This window comes from Petaurus breviceps, unplaced genomic scaffold (assembly GCF_028583685.1).
Source record: "Petaurus breviceps papuanus isolate PSGF00001 unplaced genomic scaffold, PetGlider_PUasm1.0 187, whole genome shotgun sequence".
NCBI lineage: Eukaryota > Metazoa > Chordata > Mammalia > Diprotodontia > Petauridae > Petaurus > Petaurus breviceps.
In genome coordinates, this window is record NW_027185799.1 from 11,387,250 (window position 1) to 11,404,356 (window position 17,107).

Consider the following 17,107-nt stretch of genomic DNA (forward strand, 5'->3'; position numbering starts at 1 on the left):
ATTCTTTTCACATGCCCTCTTTTTGTGACAGAGCTATGGTTTGTATTTTCATTATAACCTTGATTGTATTGAGTCTGACCTTCCCAAAGTCATTAGCTCACATTGAGAGGAGAGCAACAACAGCAACAAGAACAGCTATTTTAAATCAAGGGAATTTCAGAGCTAGCCCGTGCTTTATAAACAGATACCACACTGTATGTTATTTTGCACAAGTAACCACCAGAATAAAACAAAAATGCTCCCTTTCTTCAAGGAGGTCCTCATTATTGCTTCCTCCTTTTACAAAGACTTAATTCTTTCCCAAACACTATGGATAGAGAATGCTTTGTCTTGTCTTGTTTTTCTCTGTAGTGTAAAGAATGGTAATGATTGGTAATTTTTAAGTGGGCTATCACAGGAAATTTTTTTAAAGGGCTAAAGTTCTCCCCCCTCCACCCCAAAGTTACATATCCAATAATACACACATAAACACACATTCAACAATACATACATGAGTACATATCCATACAATATAGAAACACATATCCAAACTCCATATATCATGCTCTTTGATGGGGATGATGGTGTCTACGCTTTTACCAAAATGAATGTTTCAGAAGTGCTTTTGGTAAAACTTATTTCAAGATTTCATTGTGTACTGATAAATCTTGTTCCCTCAATTTTTTAAATTTTTATTTATTTTATTTTTAATTTGTGGCATAAAACAAACATTCCAAAACATAGTATAATAAAAAAAAGATGATTGAACACAAATGCCTCTATTTGTGACTTCAGATCCCATTCCTTTTGTATTCTCTGGGACCTCGAACCATGAATTACTCCCTCTTTTACTATCTTCAATATCTCCCTCAGCACTATTTTCTAGCCTTTTGCCTACAGATACCCTCAAGAATCTGCCTTGTAAAAAAAAAACAGAACAAATTAAAAAAAGAGTTTTCCCTCAATTGATTCTGTCATGGCTTAAAGTTACTCTTCTTACCTTAACAAGAAACTTTTTGAAAGAATGATCTACACCAGAGTATTCTACTTTTTAAAAATCATTTCTTAGTTCAGCACAATCTAGCTTCTCTCTTCTATTCCGGTTCAAAATCTATAATCCTTTGATCTTATGAATCCAAACTGGCTTCCCAGTTTCCAAGCTGTCTCATCTCTAAGGGAGAATCCCATCTCATCATATACATGCCAAAATAATCTAATACATAGGTCAGATTATGCCATTCTCATGTTCAAAGCCATCTCTATTGAACAAAGGACAAAATACAAATTCTGTTGCTTGGATGTTGAGGTCTACCACAATATGATTCCAACTGAGCCTCATTATCATTGCTCTATCTCTGCCAAATCAGATTGCTAACTGTGGAAGTTTGAATTTCCTTAATCAGAATATAGGATATCATTTGAGTCAACAACACTTGTTAATTATGATGCTCTGAGTCTGGGGTTCTATAAGTGGTAGTACATGATATCCTACCCTTTGTAAACAAGCAAAGATACATGAAAAGAAATCAAGAAGCAAGTCCAACCTTCTATTCTCCCATTCATTATTTATTAAGTAATAGACATAGACTGAATGGTTACAAATTGCATAACTTTATATGGCACCAGGGTCTTTAGGTATTCAGAGAAAAGTCATCAAATGTATACAAATACACATCAGAATACCATCCAGATCACTTTTACCAGGGTAGTGAAGGGCTTGAAATCCTAGTTTTGTTATGCTGACCTTTTATATCTCTGTGGTTTCAGTTTCATCCTCTATATAATTTTGTAGGGAAATAACTTTGTAAGTTTTGAAGAATTATGAGTTATTATGCCAAATGATTATTTTTCAAATTGAGATTGTATAATTATAAAAATTTATAAAAATATAATGTAGTTTATTTTTTAATTTCCTAACTTCCCCTGAAACCTTTGAAATGTAACTAAGTGATAAAATAATAAAGCGGAATGAATAAATGGAATAAATAACAAAAAGAGAGAAACTTTCATGTTTTCTCCTTTAAATAGATTTTCAACTTATTTTCCCTTCAGAAATTTGACATTGAAACCCTCAAAATTAATTTGCACTTTGTGGATTTAGGAGCAACAAATTTTCTGCTCCATTTCTTGAATTCTGTTCTTTATCTCCGCTGTACTGTTTCTTCTCTACAAAAGATTTTTGCAGCTACAAAATGCACAATCTGGAAAAAATTCTTAATTGTGTCCCCCTGAAAATTCATCTTGTCTTGTTGTTGGACTGAACTTAAGATATCACTGTTTACTGAAAGCATAAGGCAGTTTATCAAACAATATTTTGGAATTTGAGGAAAGGGAGTAATTTCCCACAGTGAAAGAAATTTGGTCCAGAAATGAATTCACCATGCTGGCTTTGTTAAGAAAGTGCTTGGCTAAATTCATTTGGGAGCCTCCATGGGTAGTAAATTTAATTATTCCAGTCTTATAACTTCCTGGATATCTACTGTGTTGGATAATGTTCTCTTTGATCAAAGAGGAAGAATATTCTTCATCATACTAAGGTACTTTCATAGTCTTTAAAGGTCCTATCTCTATCTCTTTCAAACATTTCCTTGACACACACTTCTCATTGATAATAGGAGCCAGACTTGAATTTTGCCAAAAAATTATTAATCCTTCTGTTTATTATCTTTATCCCAGTTTCTAGATTGGGTATGTATACTTAATTGTAAGTGGTAGAAATCATTGCCTACAGAGGAAATAGAGTTAGTTTGCAGTGGAAAGAACTCTGGCTTTGGAGTCAGAAGTATTGGATTCAAGTCTTAACTCTGCTGCTTATTAATTGTATGATCACAGAATATGATTTAAATTCTCTGAGACTTCCTTTCCATCTCTATAAAGTAGTACCCACAATACACCAGCAGCTACCACATAGAGTCGTTTTGAGAATCAAAGGAGATAATGTATCAAGGTGCTAAATAGATGTCAGTTATTATTATACTGCTATTATCTTTCATTTTGTTTCCCCAAATAAAGAATATCCTAAGATGTTAGAAGCAGGAGACCACGGCATCAAAGATGAAGACCCCATAGATTTTGGACATTACAAGCCAAAGGGCAATGGGAGAAATAGTAAGAATTGGTTTTGGTTTTGGCACCTCCTCAATTCTATTGAAATTATAACTTTCAAGGTCTCAGATTTTAACATCAACTCAAAAATTTGTTGCAACTAATTTATGAGTAGTATAATGCCTTTATAAAGGCATGACATCCACTCACCGACTTCCCTGTGGGACATCATGTTGATGTGCTCCTCCTTGAACCTCAGATGAAGAAGGTCACACGCCCAAGTCTTAATCCCTTCCAAGACAATCAAGTCTCAAAAAATGGGCTGTTATATAGAGAGGATGATTAGATTGACCTCTCGTGGCTTATTTTATAATACTATTGTTGCTATATGAGTAAGTAGCTCTATATTCAGAAATATGACAGGACCTTCCTGGCTTTACTCTAACTTTAGTCAATATATGCCTCCAAATAAAAGGGGTAACTATTAGATCTGGGGGGGTCAATTTTGTCTCCAATTCTCAGTAAAAATTAAGGAGTGGGCAACAGAGATCCTAGCAAAGGAAATATCCTTTTGAAAGTTTTTACACACAATCTGAGCAGATGTAATTAGTGGAAAGACCACAGAGCAGAATCGTGTAGGGCCTTCCATTCTAATCCTATTGAGTGAATAACTGGAATAAGTACATCATTTCTCTCCCTTTTCCTTAGGGTAGATAAGGCAAGCAGGATGCTGCTAGAGCCAGGTTACAGCTAGAATAGCCTTAGCTTGTTATTTGTTCTTTACCTACTTTTGGTGGCTGCCAAAAGGAGACCAGCTTTCACCAGCCTGTAAATTAAGGCTAGAACTTTTTCTGTCTTTCCTTCTCTCTTCTTTCTTTGTCTCTATCTCCATAATCTAGCTTCACTGAAGATATCTAGATTTGGCAACTAGTGCTGGGTTTCTGATGATTACTGTAATGATATGTAAGGTCAAGCAAAGAAGTACTTTGCTTGTTTTAGCTATTCAAGTGTCTTTGAGTCTTGCCTTTGATTGTATCAAAAGTCTTTGTTGGAAACAGTATACATTGTGTTACCCTTAATAGGCCTAAGTAAATTTGAAGACCTTTCCTGCCCTTAATAGGCCTAACATAATCACATGGAGCCCACCATAGGAGGAGCTAGCCAAAAGAGTGGAACAGGAAGGAGCAGAGAAAAGCAAGAGAAAAGCTGGGTAAGCAGAGCTAAGAGGGAGGTTTGTGATGTTGGCATGTTGTTCTGTGTTGATGTTACTTTGTCAGATAGAAGCATTCTGTCTGTTGATCTGTGTACTTTGTCAGACAAACATTCTGTTGGTTTATGTGATTTCTAAGACAGAAAGTTAATTGAGATGATGGTGCTGGTAATGTGTGTAAATATTGTTGTGGCTCTGTTAAGCTTAATGTGTGTAAATATTGTTGCAGCCCTGTTAAGTTTTGCCTTCCTAGAAACAGTAACTGTGAAGAGCTTGGAGTGGGGCAATCACCATGAGCTAAGATATGGAACAGAAGCTGAGAGCTGCCTATGTGTTAATCAAAGCAAGAGTTAGGAATTGTCAACCCATGAAGGAGGAGCCATGGGTTGTGGAAGTCAGCCATGAGTTAAGATGAAAGAGGACCTTTACTTGGATATTCTGTATTGATTGATGATATTGTAACTTACTGTGACCTAGGGGTGGATGGTGTTTGTACTTTCTGCTACCCCTCAAGGATGCTTGGCTTAAGTATGATTGGAAGCCAGCCTTTAGTTAAGATGAAAGAGAACATTACTTGGATACTGTGTATTGACTGAGGAGATAGTAGCTTAATGAATGATATGTTTTGTTTAAGACTATGTGGCCACCTTAGGCAATAAGTTGTTATGTTATGCTTTTGTGAATGTTACACTTTAGTCTCTTAGAATGTTATGTTTTAGTTTATTGCTGAATAAACAGAGGATTCACTATACTATGTGATTAGATCCTTAAAGTTATTCACAGCAGCAGTCCTCAGGAGAGCTGCTTGTGATTGGCTTTACATCATAGCTTATAATTCTATAGCTTTTTTCTTCTTTTTTTAGTAGGGGGAGAGCAGGTCAATTGGTGTTAAGTAACTTGCCCAAGGTCACCTGGCTAGTAAGTGTTAAGTGTCTGAGGCTGGATTTGAACTCAAGTTCCCCTGGCTCCAGGGCTGGTGCTCTAATCACTATGCCACCTAGCCACCCCAATTCTATAGCTTTCTAAAGTCAATAAAGCATTTTTTTCTGCAATAACTTCATAAGGTAAATAGCCTAAATATTATTATGATCATTTTACAGATGATGAAATAGAGGTTCAGAGAGAAAGGCAGTGACCTGCCCAAAGACATATAACTTCAGAAATGCCATTCTCCTGATTCTCTTCCTATTTCTGGCTTATCACCTTATCCCTATTACGCAACATCGATGCTACTCAAGGCTAGGCCCTTTGCCTTCTCATCTATACAATCTCTTTTGGCAATCTCAACTACTACCACTGCAATTTCAAATGGCGCCTCCATGTAGCTGACTTCCATATCTCTAGCTCTGGCCTTGATCAATCTGGAGTTTCAGATTCACATCTCCATTGGGCCCCCTCTCAACACAATTCTGGATGTCTTTCCATCACTTCAAACTCAACATGAACTGCTTTTGATCTTTGTTTGACTGTATGCTGAGAGGTGACCTGGAAAGTACTCCCACATCTATAACCAGTTGATTCCTGTTGATACAGAGCCAATTTTATTTTTGTCACACTTACTATTTTAGCTCTTCCTGAGTCTTTTCAAAGAAAGAAAAGGTGATATATACATTTGAAGCTTCTATAAAACCTTATAAGTATTTGGTCTCTCTCTTTTTTAAAAAAAATTCTGGACCATGTTTTTCAAAGTAATTCTTGAAATTCTCTCCTATGCTTACCTTTGCACTAAAGGCAAAGTATATTTTCATTTAATTTGGAGGTTCCAAGTTCATCATCTGATATCTCATTGCTTTTTTCTTACATGACAGATTTGCTCATTCATTTCTTTGTTCCTTCCTTCCTCCCTCATTCTCCTTCCTTCTTTTTTATTTTCCAATTTGTATAACCACTATCCTATCAGGTGAATAAATATCCCATGAAATAATGCTTCCTATTCCTTTTAGACACACAAATTGAATGCCGTCAACTTGATCTGAAATCAAGGAGCCTGAGTTGAAAATCTGGTGTCTGCTAAATATTGACTGTGTTACCTTGGGCAAATCATTTATTGTCTCTGAGCATCAATTCCTCATTTATAAAATGGAGTGGGTGGTGTAAGGACCCTTCCAGTTCCAAATCTATGAATTTTATGTATAAAACCAGATTTCTGCTAAACTTTCCACACCTTCTGACTTCATTATTTTTCTCTGGCTAATACAATTTTCCCAATCTTTTCTATTCATCTCCTTGAATTCAAATCCAGTTTCAGACATTCACTAGCTGTGTGACATGCAGTAAGTCATTTCACCCTGTTTGCATCCATTTCCTCATCTACCAAATGAGCTGGAGAAAGAAATGGCAAACCACTCCAAGTATCTTTGCCAAGAAAACCCCAAATGGGGTCACCAAGACACTGAACCATCAACATGACTGAAACAATTGAACAACAACATTTGCACCTCTGACATTTGACCTAGGACATAATAATAATAATTTAATAAATGTTTTTTTCTTTATCCATTCCCACCTCTACTACACTATTACAGGACCTAATTACCAACCACACAGACTATTATAATAGGCTACCAACATAGCTATTTCCATCCTTACCTCCACTCAATCCAGACTTATCCTGCTGCCAGAATAATCTTTCTTACATATATATGGTCATGTTATTCACATGTCATATATTTAGAATTGGGAAGGACCTTAAAGGCTATCTGATCTAAGCCTCTTATTGTAGAGATGAGAAAACTGAGGCTTAAAGAGGTGATGTGGCTTGCTATCCAGATCTCACCAAGAGTAAACAACAGAATTGGGATTTGAACCCAAGTCCTCTCATTCCAAAATCCAGTGCTCTTTTTGCTGTCCTTCTGCTCAAAAATTTTTCCTGAATGTTTGCTGCCTCCCAAGAAAAGTTAAAACTCTTTGGATATTCAAATGCTTCCACAATCTGCTTCTATTCTATACTATCTTTCCAGGCTTCTCTTCTATTGCTTCTCTGTACTTTATCCTTCATTCAAATTGCACTACTATTTTTCTTTGCTTTTTTTTGGGGGGGGAATTGGGGTTAACTGATTTGCCCAGGGTCACACATCTAGTTTTTGTGTTAAATGTATGAGGTTGGATTTGAACTCAGGTCCTCCTGACTCCAGGGCCAGTGCTCTATTTACTGCACCACTTAGCTGCCCCAAATGCACTATTTTCTACCCCTCCTATTCCCCAATACAATCCCTGTTCTCCCATTCTTCACTGATATCCCTCAGGCTGTCATTCACATCTGCAAGGGTTTCCCTCCATTTTTTTCCTGTTGAACCCATCTTTTAAAGCCTAAATGAATTGCTTCTTTTTCCATTAAACCTTCCTTTGTGCCCCTCAGTGACTTTAACCATTCCATCACACTGGACTCTAGTCAGACTTTTCTACTACATTCATTATGTACTATATATTGCATGTACTGTGGTAGCACCCTCTATGCTTTGTGTAGGCAAGTTTTGTAAGTTCAGATACTATGTCTTACCTAAGGTTTGTCTATTACCCAGGGCCCAGCATGGTATTCGATAACTTTTCAAATGTTGGTTTGCCTGCTTATTTAACTAATCCCACCCAAACCTCTCCTATCCTTTTGCCTATCCATAGTGTTACTATCTTGGTCTCTGATAGAAATGACCCTTCAAAGCCACCATGGGAAGAAAGAAAAAATAACTGTGATGGTATCCTAATTAAGGAGGAACATGTGTCATTCATTTGTGTGTTAGACAGAGTATCTTCGAAATGTAAATAGCCTCTGATCTATGTATGGTTGTAATAGAAGGAACAGACTGGGAGGCACCTTGAGGGGAAAAAATCATCTGTAGTATGGTTTGGAAATACATATAATCTGCCTCACAATGTATCTCTCTGTGCAATATGCTGCAGAGTAGCTATCAATTCTTTTTTTTCCTTTTTTTATGTAGCTATCATCACCTTGCCTTTACCTAGGAGTCTTTCATTTGCTAAGTAATGACAACTTTCAATTGAGATTTTATGAGAATGCTGTATGAAAAGAGAAGTTCTCATGAGAATTTAACTCTAAAAAGTAGATGTTTTAATGATTTGAAAAGGGTTTTCCACCACTGTGAATAGACTCTTTTGTGCACCTTTGTAGAAGTTCTAAGAAGAGTTTGATCACATATTGATTAATGTAAGTTGTACCCCTTCAATGCAAGAGGAAGGTCAGCTGTAAGTAATCCCATAAACTAGGATCTGGAGGGTGAAAACAACTGTTATTATGAACGTGGCAGGTGGGTTGCTGCTGTGTACTCTCTCCTGTTTGTGATGTCATCCATAGCAACCAACCATTATTATACCTTTACTTGGAAAGTGAACCGCTAAAAACCTATGTACGGCCCAAAGAAATTTAGCCTATTTTAATTTTGGCCCCTAGCTACTGCCAAGTTGTGCAGGTTTGCACTACACCAAACTCCTTTTCGAGGTTTATAAATGATGGGAAAAAGTTGACATACATCCAGGTTGGTGTAGAGACCCTGACACAAAATTTTGAAAAAACAAGTTTTTCCTTGGAGTGTTCCCTTCTAACTGCTGATTAGGCCCAACACTATTTTACTAATGAAATCTGAAAAGACTGCCACCTAAGGTGGTTTGTAAATACTTGTTTTACTACTTTAAAACAATTTAAAAGTCATGAAGGGATTTTTAAAATATCAGCTGTGATTATTTACACTACTATGCTTAAGGCAAAAAGAGTTTACCTATTTAATCCTAGGCAAAGAGTTTAGGAAAGAAAAAAAAAAAGAAATGCTTAGAATATTTAAATAAAACAATACATTTCCCCAAGTTTTTACCCTAAATCCAATGGACCCTTGAAAACAATAATCATCATAGGAATCACAGAATCTGAGCTGGACATTACATCTGTCTTCCAGATTATCTAGTTCAACCTGAGACTGAAGAGGAATCCCCACTACATCCTCAAAAGAACATTGAGTCTCTATTTGTCAAGTCAGCATAACCCACTTTTGGTGGGGGGTAACCTCTGCATAGACCAAATCTGTCTTTTTTCAACTTCCACCCATTGCTTCTTGTTAAACTTCAAACAAATTTATCCCCTCTTACAAATGGTAGCTCCCAATGACAATAGTTGTTGGAGAGAGGGAACATGTTCTTCCACCCTTCTCTTCTTTCTCTGAACCAAGCTAGCCCTAAAAAATTAAATAATTAAATGTGGACCCACCTCAGTTCCTTTAGCTAGTCTTTGCATAGCATGTTCACCAATATAGATGCCCTTCTTTGGACACACTAAAGTTTTTTCTGTCTTTCCTAAAATGTGGTACATAGAACTGAGCACTCTTCTCCAAATGGGGCCAGACCAAAGATTAATTTCAGCAGGATTATCACTTCCCTCTCTTTGGATACTGTTTTAGCTTTATTAAAAGTCATTAATTAGGGCAGAGTTAAGATGGCAGAGTAGAAACAGGACATCTGTGTTGCTCCTGCTTCCACCTCCTCCAATTCATGTAAACAAACTTTGGAGTTACAGAACCCACAAAATGACGGAGAGAAGCTAATTTCCTGCTGAAGACAGCCCAGAAAACCAGCAGGAAGGGGCCAGCACAGGACTCTGGGGGCCAAGCCCAGCCCCACAAGAGCCAGAGGTTTTAGCCTCAGGGCAACCACCAGCTGGAGGGACTTCAGATCACCAGCAGCTATGGCAGTTTCCAGAATTATCAACCCATAGATGCCAAAGACAAAGTGAGAGGTCAGTGTATACTTTGCAGGAACAGGGAGTTCAGGAGTGCAGTACAGCCTTTCCCCTGGTATGAGAAGAGGCTAAAGCTCCATGGCCATGCAGCTGCCACCTTGTGGATACTTCAAACCTCCTGGCCTGGAGATTGTAGGTGGACCAAGTGACTAGTCTGAGGGGTAATTGCTCTTGCTTTAACTTGCTTGTTTCTCTGTCCAGGGTAGAGGTCCTGGGGTACATGACCAGTTTGCCAAAGTGAGTGGAGGCTTAAGAGAGGGCACCCAACTAATAGCTCCAGCAGTTGAGAAAACCCCAGCCATTAGACAAAGCTCCTGTTTCTGGTAGCAGAGTTCTACTGTGGCAAAAAGCTCAAAAGTCAAGGAACTGAGTGGCAACATGAGCAAGCAAAGGAAGTAAAGCAAACACATCAATAAGACTTTACACTCCTATTTTGGGGCCAAAAAGGATCAAAGCATGAAATGGGGAGAAGACAACAAAATCAGAACTCCTGCAACAAAACCTTCCTGGAAAAATATGATCTGGTTACGGGCCATAGAGGAGCTTAAGAAGGATTTTGAAAACCAAATAAGAGAAGTAGAGGAAAATTTGGGAAGAGAAATGAGAATTGGGCAAGAAAATTATGAAATGAGAGTCAACAACCTGACTGACAAAAATAACATCTTAAAAAATAGGCTAACTCAAATGGCAAAAGAGGCTCAAAAAGCCAACGAGAAGAATGCCTTAAAAAGATGAATTTGCCAGATGGAAAAGGAATCTCAAAAGCTCACTGAAGAGAACCATTCCTTCAGAATTAGATCAGAGCAAATGGAAGCTAGTGACTTTATGAGAAATCTAGACACTATTAAACAGATCCAAACCAATGAAAAAATAGAAGGCAATGTGAAATATCTCATTGGAAAAACCACAGACCTGAAAAACAGATCCAGGAGAGATAATTTAAAAATTATTGGACTACCTGAAAGCCATGATCAAAAAAAGAAACTAGAACTCATCCTCCAAGAAATTCTCAAGGAAAATTGCCCTGAAGTTTTAGAACCAGAGGGCAAAATAGAGGTGGAAAGAATCCACCAAACACCTCCTGAAAAAGATTCCAAAAAGAAAACTCTTAGGAATATTATAGCCAGGTTCCAGAGTTCCCAGATCAAGGAGAAAATATTACAAGCAGCCAGGAAGGAACAATTTGAATATTGTGGAAACACAATCAAGATAACACAGTATCTGGCAACTTCTACACTGAGAGATACACACTAAATAGGGTATCTCACCCTACAGGAGAGTGGGTGGGGGAGGGAATGAGAGGGGGCACGATGGAAGGGAGGGAAGGCTGACAGGGAGGAAAGTTGGAAGCACCCAGTTTTGAAAAGGGACAGGATCAAAGTAGAGAATAGAACAAGTGGGGGGTGGGATAGGATGGAGGGAAATATAGTCAGTCTTTCACACTATGGAAATATTTTACATAGCTACACATGTACAACCTATACTGAATTGCTTTTCTTCCTAGTAAGGGTGGGTGATGAGGGAGGAAGGGAAAGAATCTAGAATTCAAAGTTTTAAAATGAAATGTTTAAAAATATATTATTATTATTATTATTACTATTTTACATGTAACTAGGAAATAAGATATACAGGCACTGGGGCATAGAGATCCACCCTGACCTACTGGGAAATTGGAGGGGGTATGGGAGGAGATATGGGAGAGAGTAGATTGGGGGAGGGGATATTCAGTGGGACTGCTATTTTGGGGTGGTGGGTAGGGGAAAAATGGGAAGAAAATTTGTAATTCAACATCTTGTGGAAATGAATGATGTAAACTAAAAAATAAGAGAGAGAAAAAAGCGATTAATTTGCTTTTTAAAAAGCTTATATATCATTCATATGGATCTTATAGTGCACTAAAACCCTTAGAACTTTAAATAAAACTTTTGTTATATAATTGTATAGTTTTGTTCATTTTAGAAAACACAAATGTATGGTTATAGCAATCATTTAATAACATTTTGGAATTTTACCAAGAATTAGTCAAAGTTATTGGCATATAGTTTTAAGCATTTGCTTTCTCCCCATTTTTGAAAAGTGGAAGATTTGTCCAAAACCATTGTCGTGATTCCTCAAAGATAACTAGTCATGGTTCATTAATTAATGAAAAAAATATTTCAGCATGATGAGAATCTGGGTTAGGACAATTGGGGTTAAGTGACTTGCCTAAGGTCACACAGCTAGTAAATGTTAAGTGCCTGAGGTCAAATTTGAACTCAGGTCTACCTGACTTCAGGGCTAGTGCTCTATTCACTGCACCATCTAGTCGCCCCTAGCTAAGTATTTTCTTAGCCCTTTACTACTTATCTTTGTTTTCAAGTCTCGTTCAACCAGACTGAAGATTATTTTTCTTAGTATAGAAAAGAGAAGCAAAATTGCCTTTCAGTTGTATCATCTGTATCATCAATTACCATCTTCTCATCCATCCCAACCATTTTCTTTCCGTCATCAGGGTTAAAAATGACCCTTTTCTTGTCTTTATCATTTTTGCAAGCCTCCGGGCATACTGGGATTTAGCCTGACACCTGTTTATAAGACCACACTGCTCTTGTATTTGGCCCCAGACACCTGCTTTCCAGTTGAAAACTGTTTAAAAATCTGAACACTTCAATCAGATGCTAGTTTAATTATAACTGACTTTTAAGACTCTGCACTATTCTTCCTCATCATAATCAACAGCAACTGTTAAAGGAATTGGTGATGTTTAAATTAAAGAAAAGAATCCATGGGGAATGTCCTGATGATGTCTTTAAAAATGTAGAGTTGCCACGGGAAAGGGGAATAAGGCTTATCTGCTCAATGTTGTCTTCTTTTTCATCTTCATCCAGAGCCCTCCACAGAAGCTTTCATATTGTACCTGCTTAACAAATATTTGCAAACTGAACTGAACTGGTCTAAAAACTAGTAGGGGAACAGATACAAAAAGGCAGATTTTAGTTCAATAAAAGGAAACTTTTTAAATGATGAGATTTCACAAAACTGAAATGAGCTATGGGAAAAGGAGTTATGTAGCATAGCGACTTATACTGGATCTATTCAAAGGTTCACTGGATGGTCACTTGTCTGGGACATTGTAGATGGGATCCATGCTTTAGAAATCAGAAAATGAATTTCTGACTTCCTTTTAGCTCTTTTTGTCATTTCCTTCTACATTTCAGAGACTGAGGTAAACAGTGTTAAGTGACTTGCCCAGGATCACACAACTAGTAAATGTTTGAGGCCAGATTTGAACTCATGAAGATTAGTCTACTTGATTCCCAGACCAATAGTCTATCTATCCACTGTGCTATCTAGATGCCCCCAATGCAATAACTTCCTAAAAGTTTTCATACATCTATTTCTCTACTTCCCTCCAATTCTATCCATTCTTCACAATATTCTATGTTTAGTAAGGTGAATACAGAAGTTGCTCTTATACTTGTTGAATGAAGGGATGAATTCACTTTAACAAAAGACAGGTACTTAAATTTGCCATAAATATTCTTCTTTTGAACAGATAATAGAGACCTTTTTTTTCCTTATTTTTTCCTTACCCACCCTTTTAAAATGGGATTGAGAAAGAAATGTAGGAGAAACAATTTGCTAACAAAATTAAATATCTCCCCATGAGAAATACAGGTCACTGCTATTTCAAATGGAAGACTGTGTCCATAATGTAATTTTCAAAACACTATTTCTTCTTTCTAGGAAGGCAATTTTAAAAATGAGATCATTAAACCCTTCAGAAAGTCCAGCACTTTCCAGAATAAGATACACATAGTATATACCCCCAAAATATTTAGGAATTATATTGTATCTGACATTTTTGGTCTATGTAATAATCATTGCCCAGCGAGCCAAGTTGATACTCTTACTCTCCTCATAGAAATGAAGAAATATAAACAGAAATGGATTTATCCAAGGTCACAACTCAAACTCAGTTTGGAAGTTAGCCTCCATGGAGTTCTCTAAGCCATGATCTTCATGTGAGACAAATAAATCCACTGAGAGAAACAGGTCTTCCAAGCATTCTATTAATGATTTCATACAACTACAGCAGGGTAGAAAATAAAAATAATATAATTAAAAAAAGCAAATCATTATGAAAGAATAAGAATAGCAGTAAGGGAAAAGGAGTTATTTAAGGAATCTAAGTAAGTGTAATAAGTATTGGTTAGATGTAAAATTCTCATTTACTTGCATTTCAAGATAGCAAGACATTCAATCAACACTAGGAGAAAAGACATATGATAAAAGTCAAAGCAAAACATTAATGTCCTATTACCTTGTTAATTGTCAATCAATAAGTTTTCCTGCACTGCACTAACATTTGGGATAGAAAGACAATAAGATGCAACAGTTCCTACTTTCAGGGTGCATAATTACATTGGCAGGAGATAAAGTGTACAAATTGAAGTCTAGGGAAGGCTAGGTGGCACAGTGAATAGAGCACCAGCCCTGGAGGCAGGAGGACCTGAGTTCAAATCCAGCCTCAGACACTTAACACAAAAACTAGCCATGTGACCTTGGGCAAGTCACTTAACCCCAATTGCCCTCCAAAAAGCAAAAAAAAATATTGAAGTCTAAATAGAATAAACACAAGGTAATTTAATATAAAATATTGTGGGGGTAAGTGCAGAGAAAACTAGCAACTGAGGGCATCAGAAAAAGTTTCATGTAGAAACTGGTTCTTAGGGGCGGCCAGGTAGCACAGTGAGTAAGAGCACCAGCCCCAGTGTTGGGATGACCTGGTTATTGAATCCAGGCTCAGACACTTAGCACCCACCCAGAAACACCTGGCCATGTAACCTTGAGCAAGTTACTCAACCCCAATTGCTTTACAACAAAAGAAAAGAAAAGAAACTGGTTCTTTAGTTTGATCTGTGAAGAAGAAAGGGATTTTATGAGATAGATGAAGAAGGAGCATATTGTAGGTACTGAGGTTAGCCAATATCTAGAAGAGTGGGAGCTGGGGGATAGGATAGAATATGAGAGAAATACAGAGATAGACAAGTTTGACTGGACCAAAGAATAGGTGAAGGGGAATTATATATAATGAAACCAGAGGATAGACAGAGGCCAGATTATGAAAAATTTTAAACACCAAAGAGAGGAATTTATATTTCACCCTAGAGGCAACAGGTAGCCACTAAAGTTTACTAACATGGAAATGACATTGTAATATTTGCTTTCAAGAAAAAAATCACTTTGGCTATTGTGTTGAAGAAAGGTTGGAATAGGGAGAGACTTGAGTGAGACAGGAAGGTCATTTTAGAGGGCATTGCAAAAGTCCAGGTGAGAGGTGTTAAATGTTTAAGGTGGTATTTGTTTAAGGATAAAGAACTCAGAAGTGAGAGATATGGAGGTAAAAATGTAAAGTTTTAGCAAGTGTTTAGGTATATGGGGTAGGAGCATTGACTTAAGGATAAAGCTCAGGTGATGAACTAGGGAAGACCTAAATAATTATGGGTGTCTAGAAAGAAATAGTAAAGTTCAGGAGTGATGTGGCTTTGGAGGGAAGAGAATTAATTCAGTTTTGAACATGTTGAGCTTGAGATGTCTGGGGTGTACTCTTGTTTTAAATGGCCAATAGACAATTGGTGATGAGGAACTGAAGGTTAAGAGAGTAGGGGTGGTTATAAAGATCTGTGAGTCATCTGCATAGAAAATGATCATTAAACCTATGGGAGGTAAGGAGGCTGCAGAGAATGCAAAGAGAAAAAAATAGAGAGAGCTCAGGAAGAGCCTTGGACTGCCGCCATAGTTTGGTTCCATGATGTGTTTGATGAGCTAATAAAAGAGACTGAGAAATTGTTGTGAAATATATAGAAGAATGGGGAGAGAGAGAGAGGGAAAGAGGAAGAAGGCTATAGAGAGAGGGAGCAGTTTAAATTGAATAATGAGATTCTAAACGAAACTATGAACTTTGAGAAGTAATAGGAAAGTAAGCAGAAGCAAAGAGCGCAGTAAAAATTTTCCAGAGACAAGGAGGACAGAAATAGGTCTAGTGAGGGGCTTTGTTTTATTTTTAAAGAATGGGAAGACCTGGAAATATCTTAAGGGAGCAGGAAAGGAACCAATAGATAGGGAGAGACTGAAGATTAAAGAGAGGGAATGATTGATGGCGTAATTTGCCAGAGAAGATAGTAGGGAATGGGATCAAAGGCACATCTAGTGGGGTTGGCCTTGGCAAGGAGAAGAGTCATGTTATTATCAGAGATGTGAATAAAGGAGGAGAGAGTAGGGATGATGCCAAGAGTTCTTATGCTACATTCAGTGCATAGCATATAGAGTAGTTACTTAAATATTTGTTAGTTGAACTGAACTATATGAATTCATTACATAGTCATTTGTAAAAATCAACATGAATAGTTTATTTCTTAGTGTTTAAATACCCTTTTTACTATGCTGTTCTTTGAGATTTATTGAGGCTATTGTATCAGTTTCAAAGGATATAGCTTATAAGAATATGTTTATAATAAACAATTTCAAGAATTAAAAGAGATAAGACTCTGGATAATGGAACCTTCAAAATGCATTGCTACTTAATACTTTTGCTACCTCCAGCATTTAGAAGAGTGCTTAGACATAGTAAGTACTTAATAAATGCTTAAGTGATTAATAACACATGAAGAGATGTATTAATAAATCAGAATAGAAAATTCATGGTGGCTAGGTTTTCAATTAGTGAATGCAGATTTTTAAACTCACTATTATTTTTAGTAAAGGAAGTCAGAATCCAAGACCTCAAACCATGATGTTACCCTCTTTTGAAGTCTCTGTGTCATGTGTCCATATAAAGGTGGCTACCCCTGACCCCAATGCCCAAAGGTCAAGTTTATTACACTGTACCCTTCACCCAGGGTTTTCTAGTAAGCTTGAAGGGATTGAAAATTAGTTATTTTTTTATATTGACTCCAGTCTGTGCCAAGGGTATTCTCCCAATTTTAGTGGACCCCAGTATCCCTAGTTCCATTTTACCACTTAGCTAATCATCTAGTTTTTAGAAAGGACTATTTACCATAAAAGTATAGCAAGGATAAATATACAAACATTCCCTCCAGCATCCAGGAGCATAATCCTCTCCCCTGTACCACCTCATTCTCCGGAGAGGG

General features: G+C 37.1%; 2 protein-coding genes across 3 annotated transcripts in view; both read right to left on the reverse strand.

The window, feature by feature from the left end:
* Window positions 1–5,570, reverse strand: part of LOC138163025 (large ribosomal subunit protein uL23-like) — a 50,952-nt gene extending 45,382 nt beyond the window's left edge. Inside the window, exon 1 of the mRNA XM_069090545.1 lies at window positions 5,452–5,570. Coding sequence (XP_068946646.1) covers window positions 5,452–5,570 — 119 coding nt within the window. The remainder of the gene's footprint in view (window positions 1–5,451) is intronic.
* The window catches only part of ADAMTSL1 (ADAMTS like 1), a 1,086,428-nt gene that overhangs the window by 739,711 nt on the left and 329,610 nt on the right, over window positions 1–17,107 (reverse strand). The gene's annotated exons all lie outside the window — the stretch shown is intronic.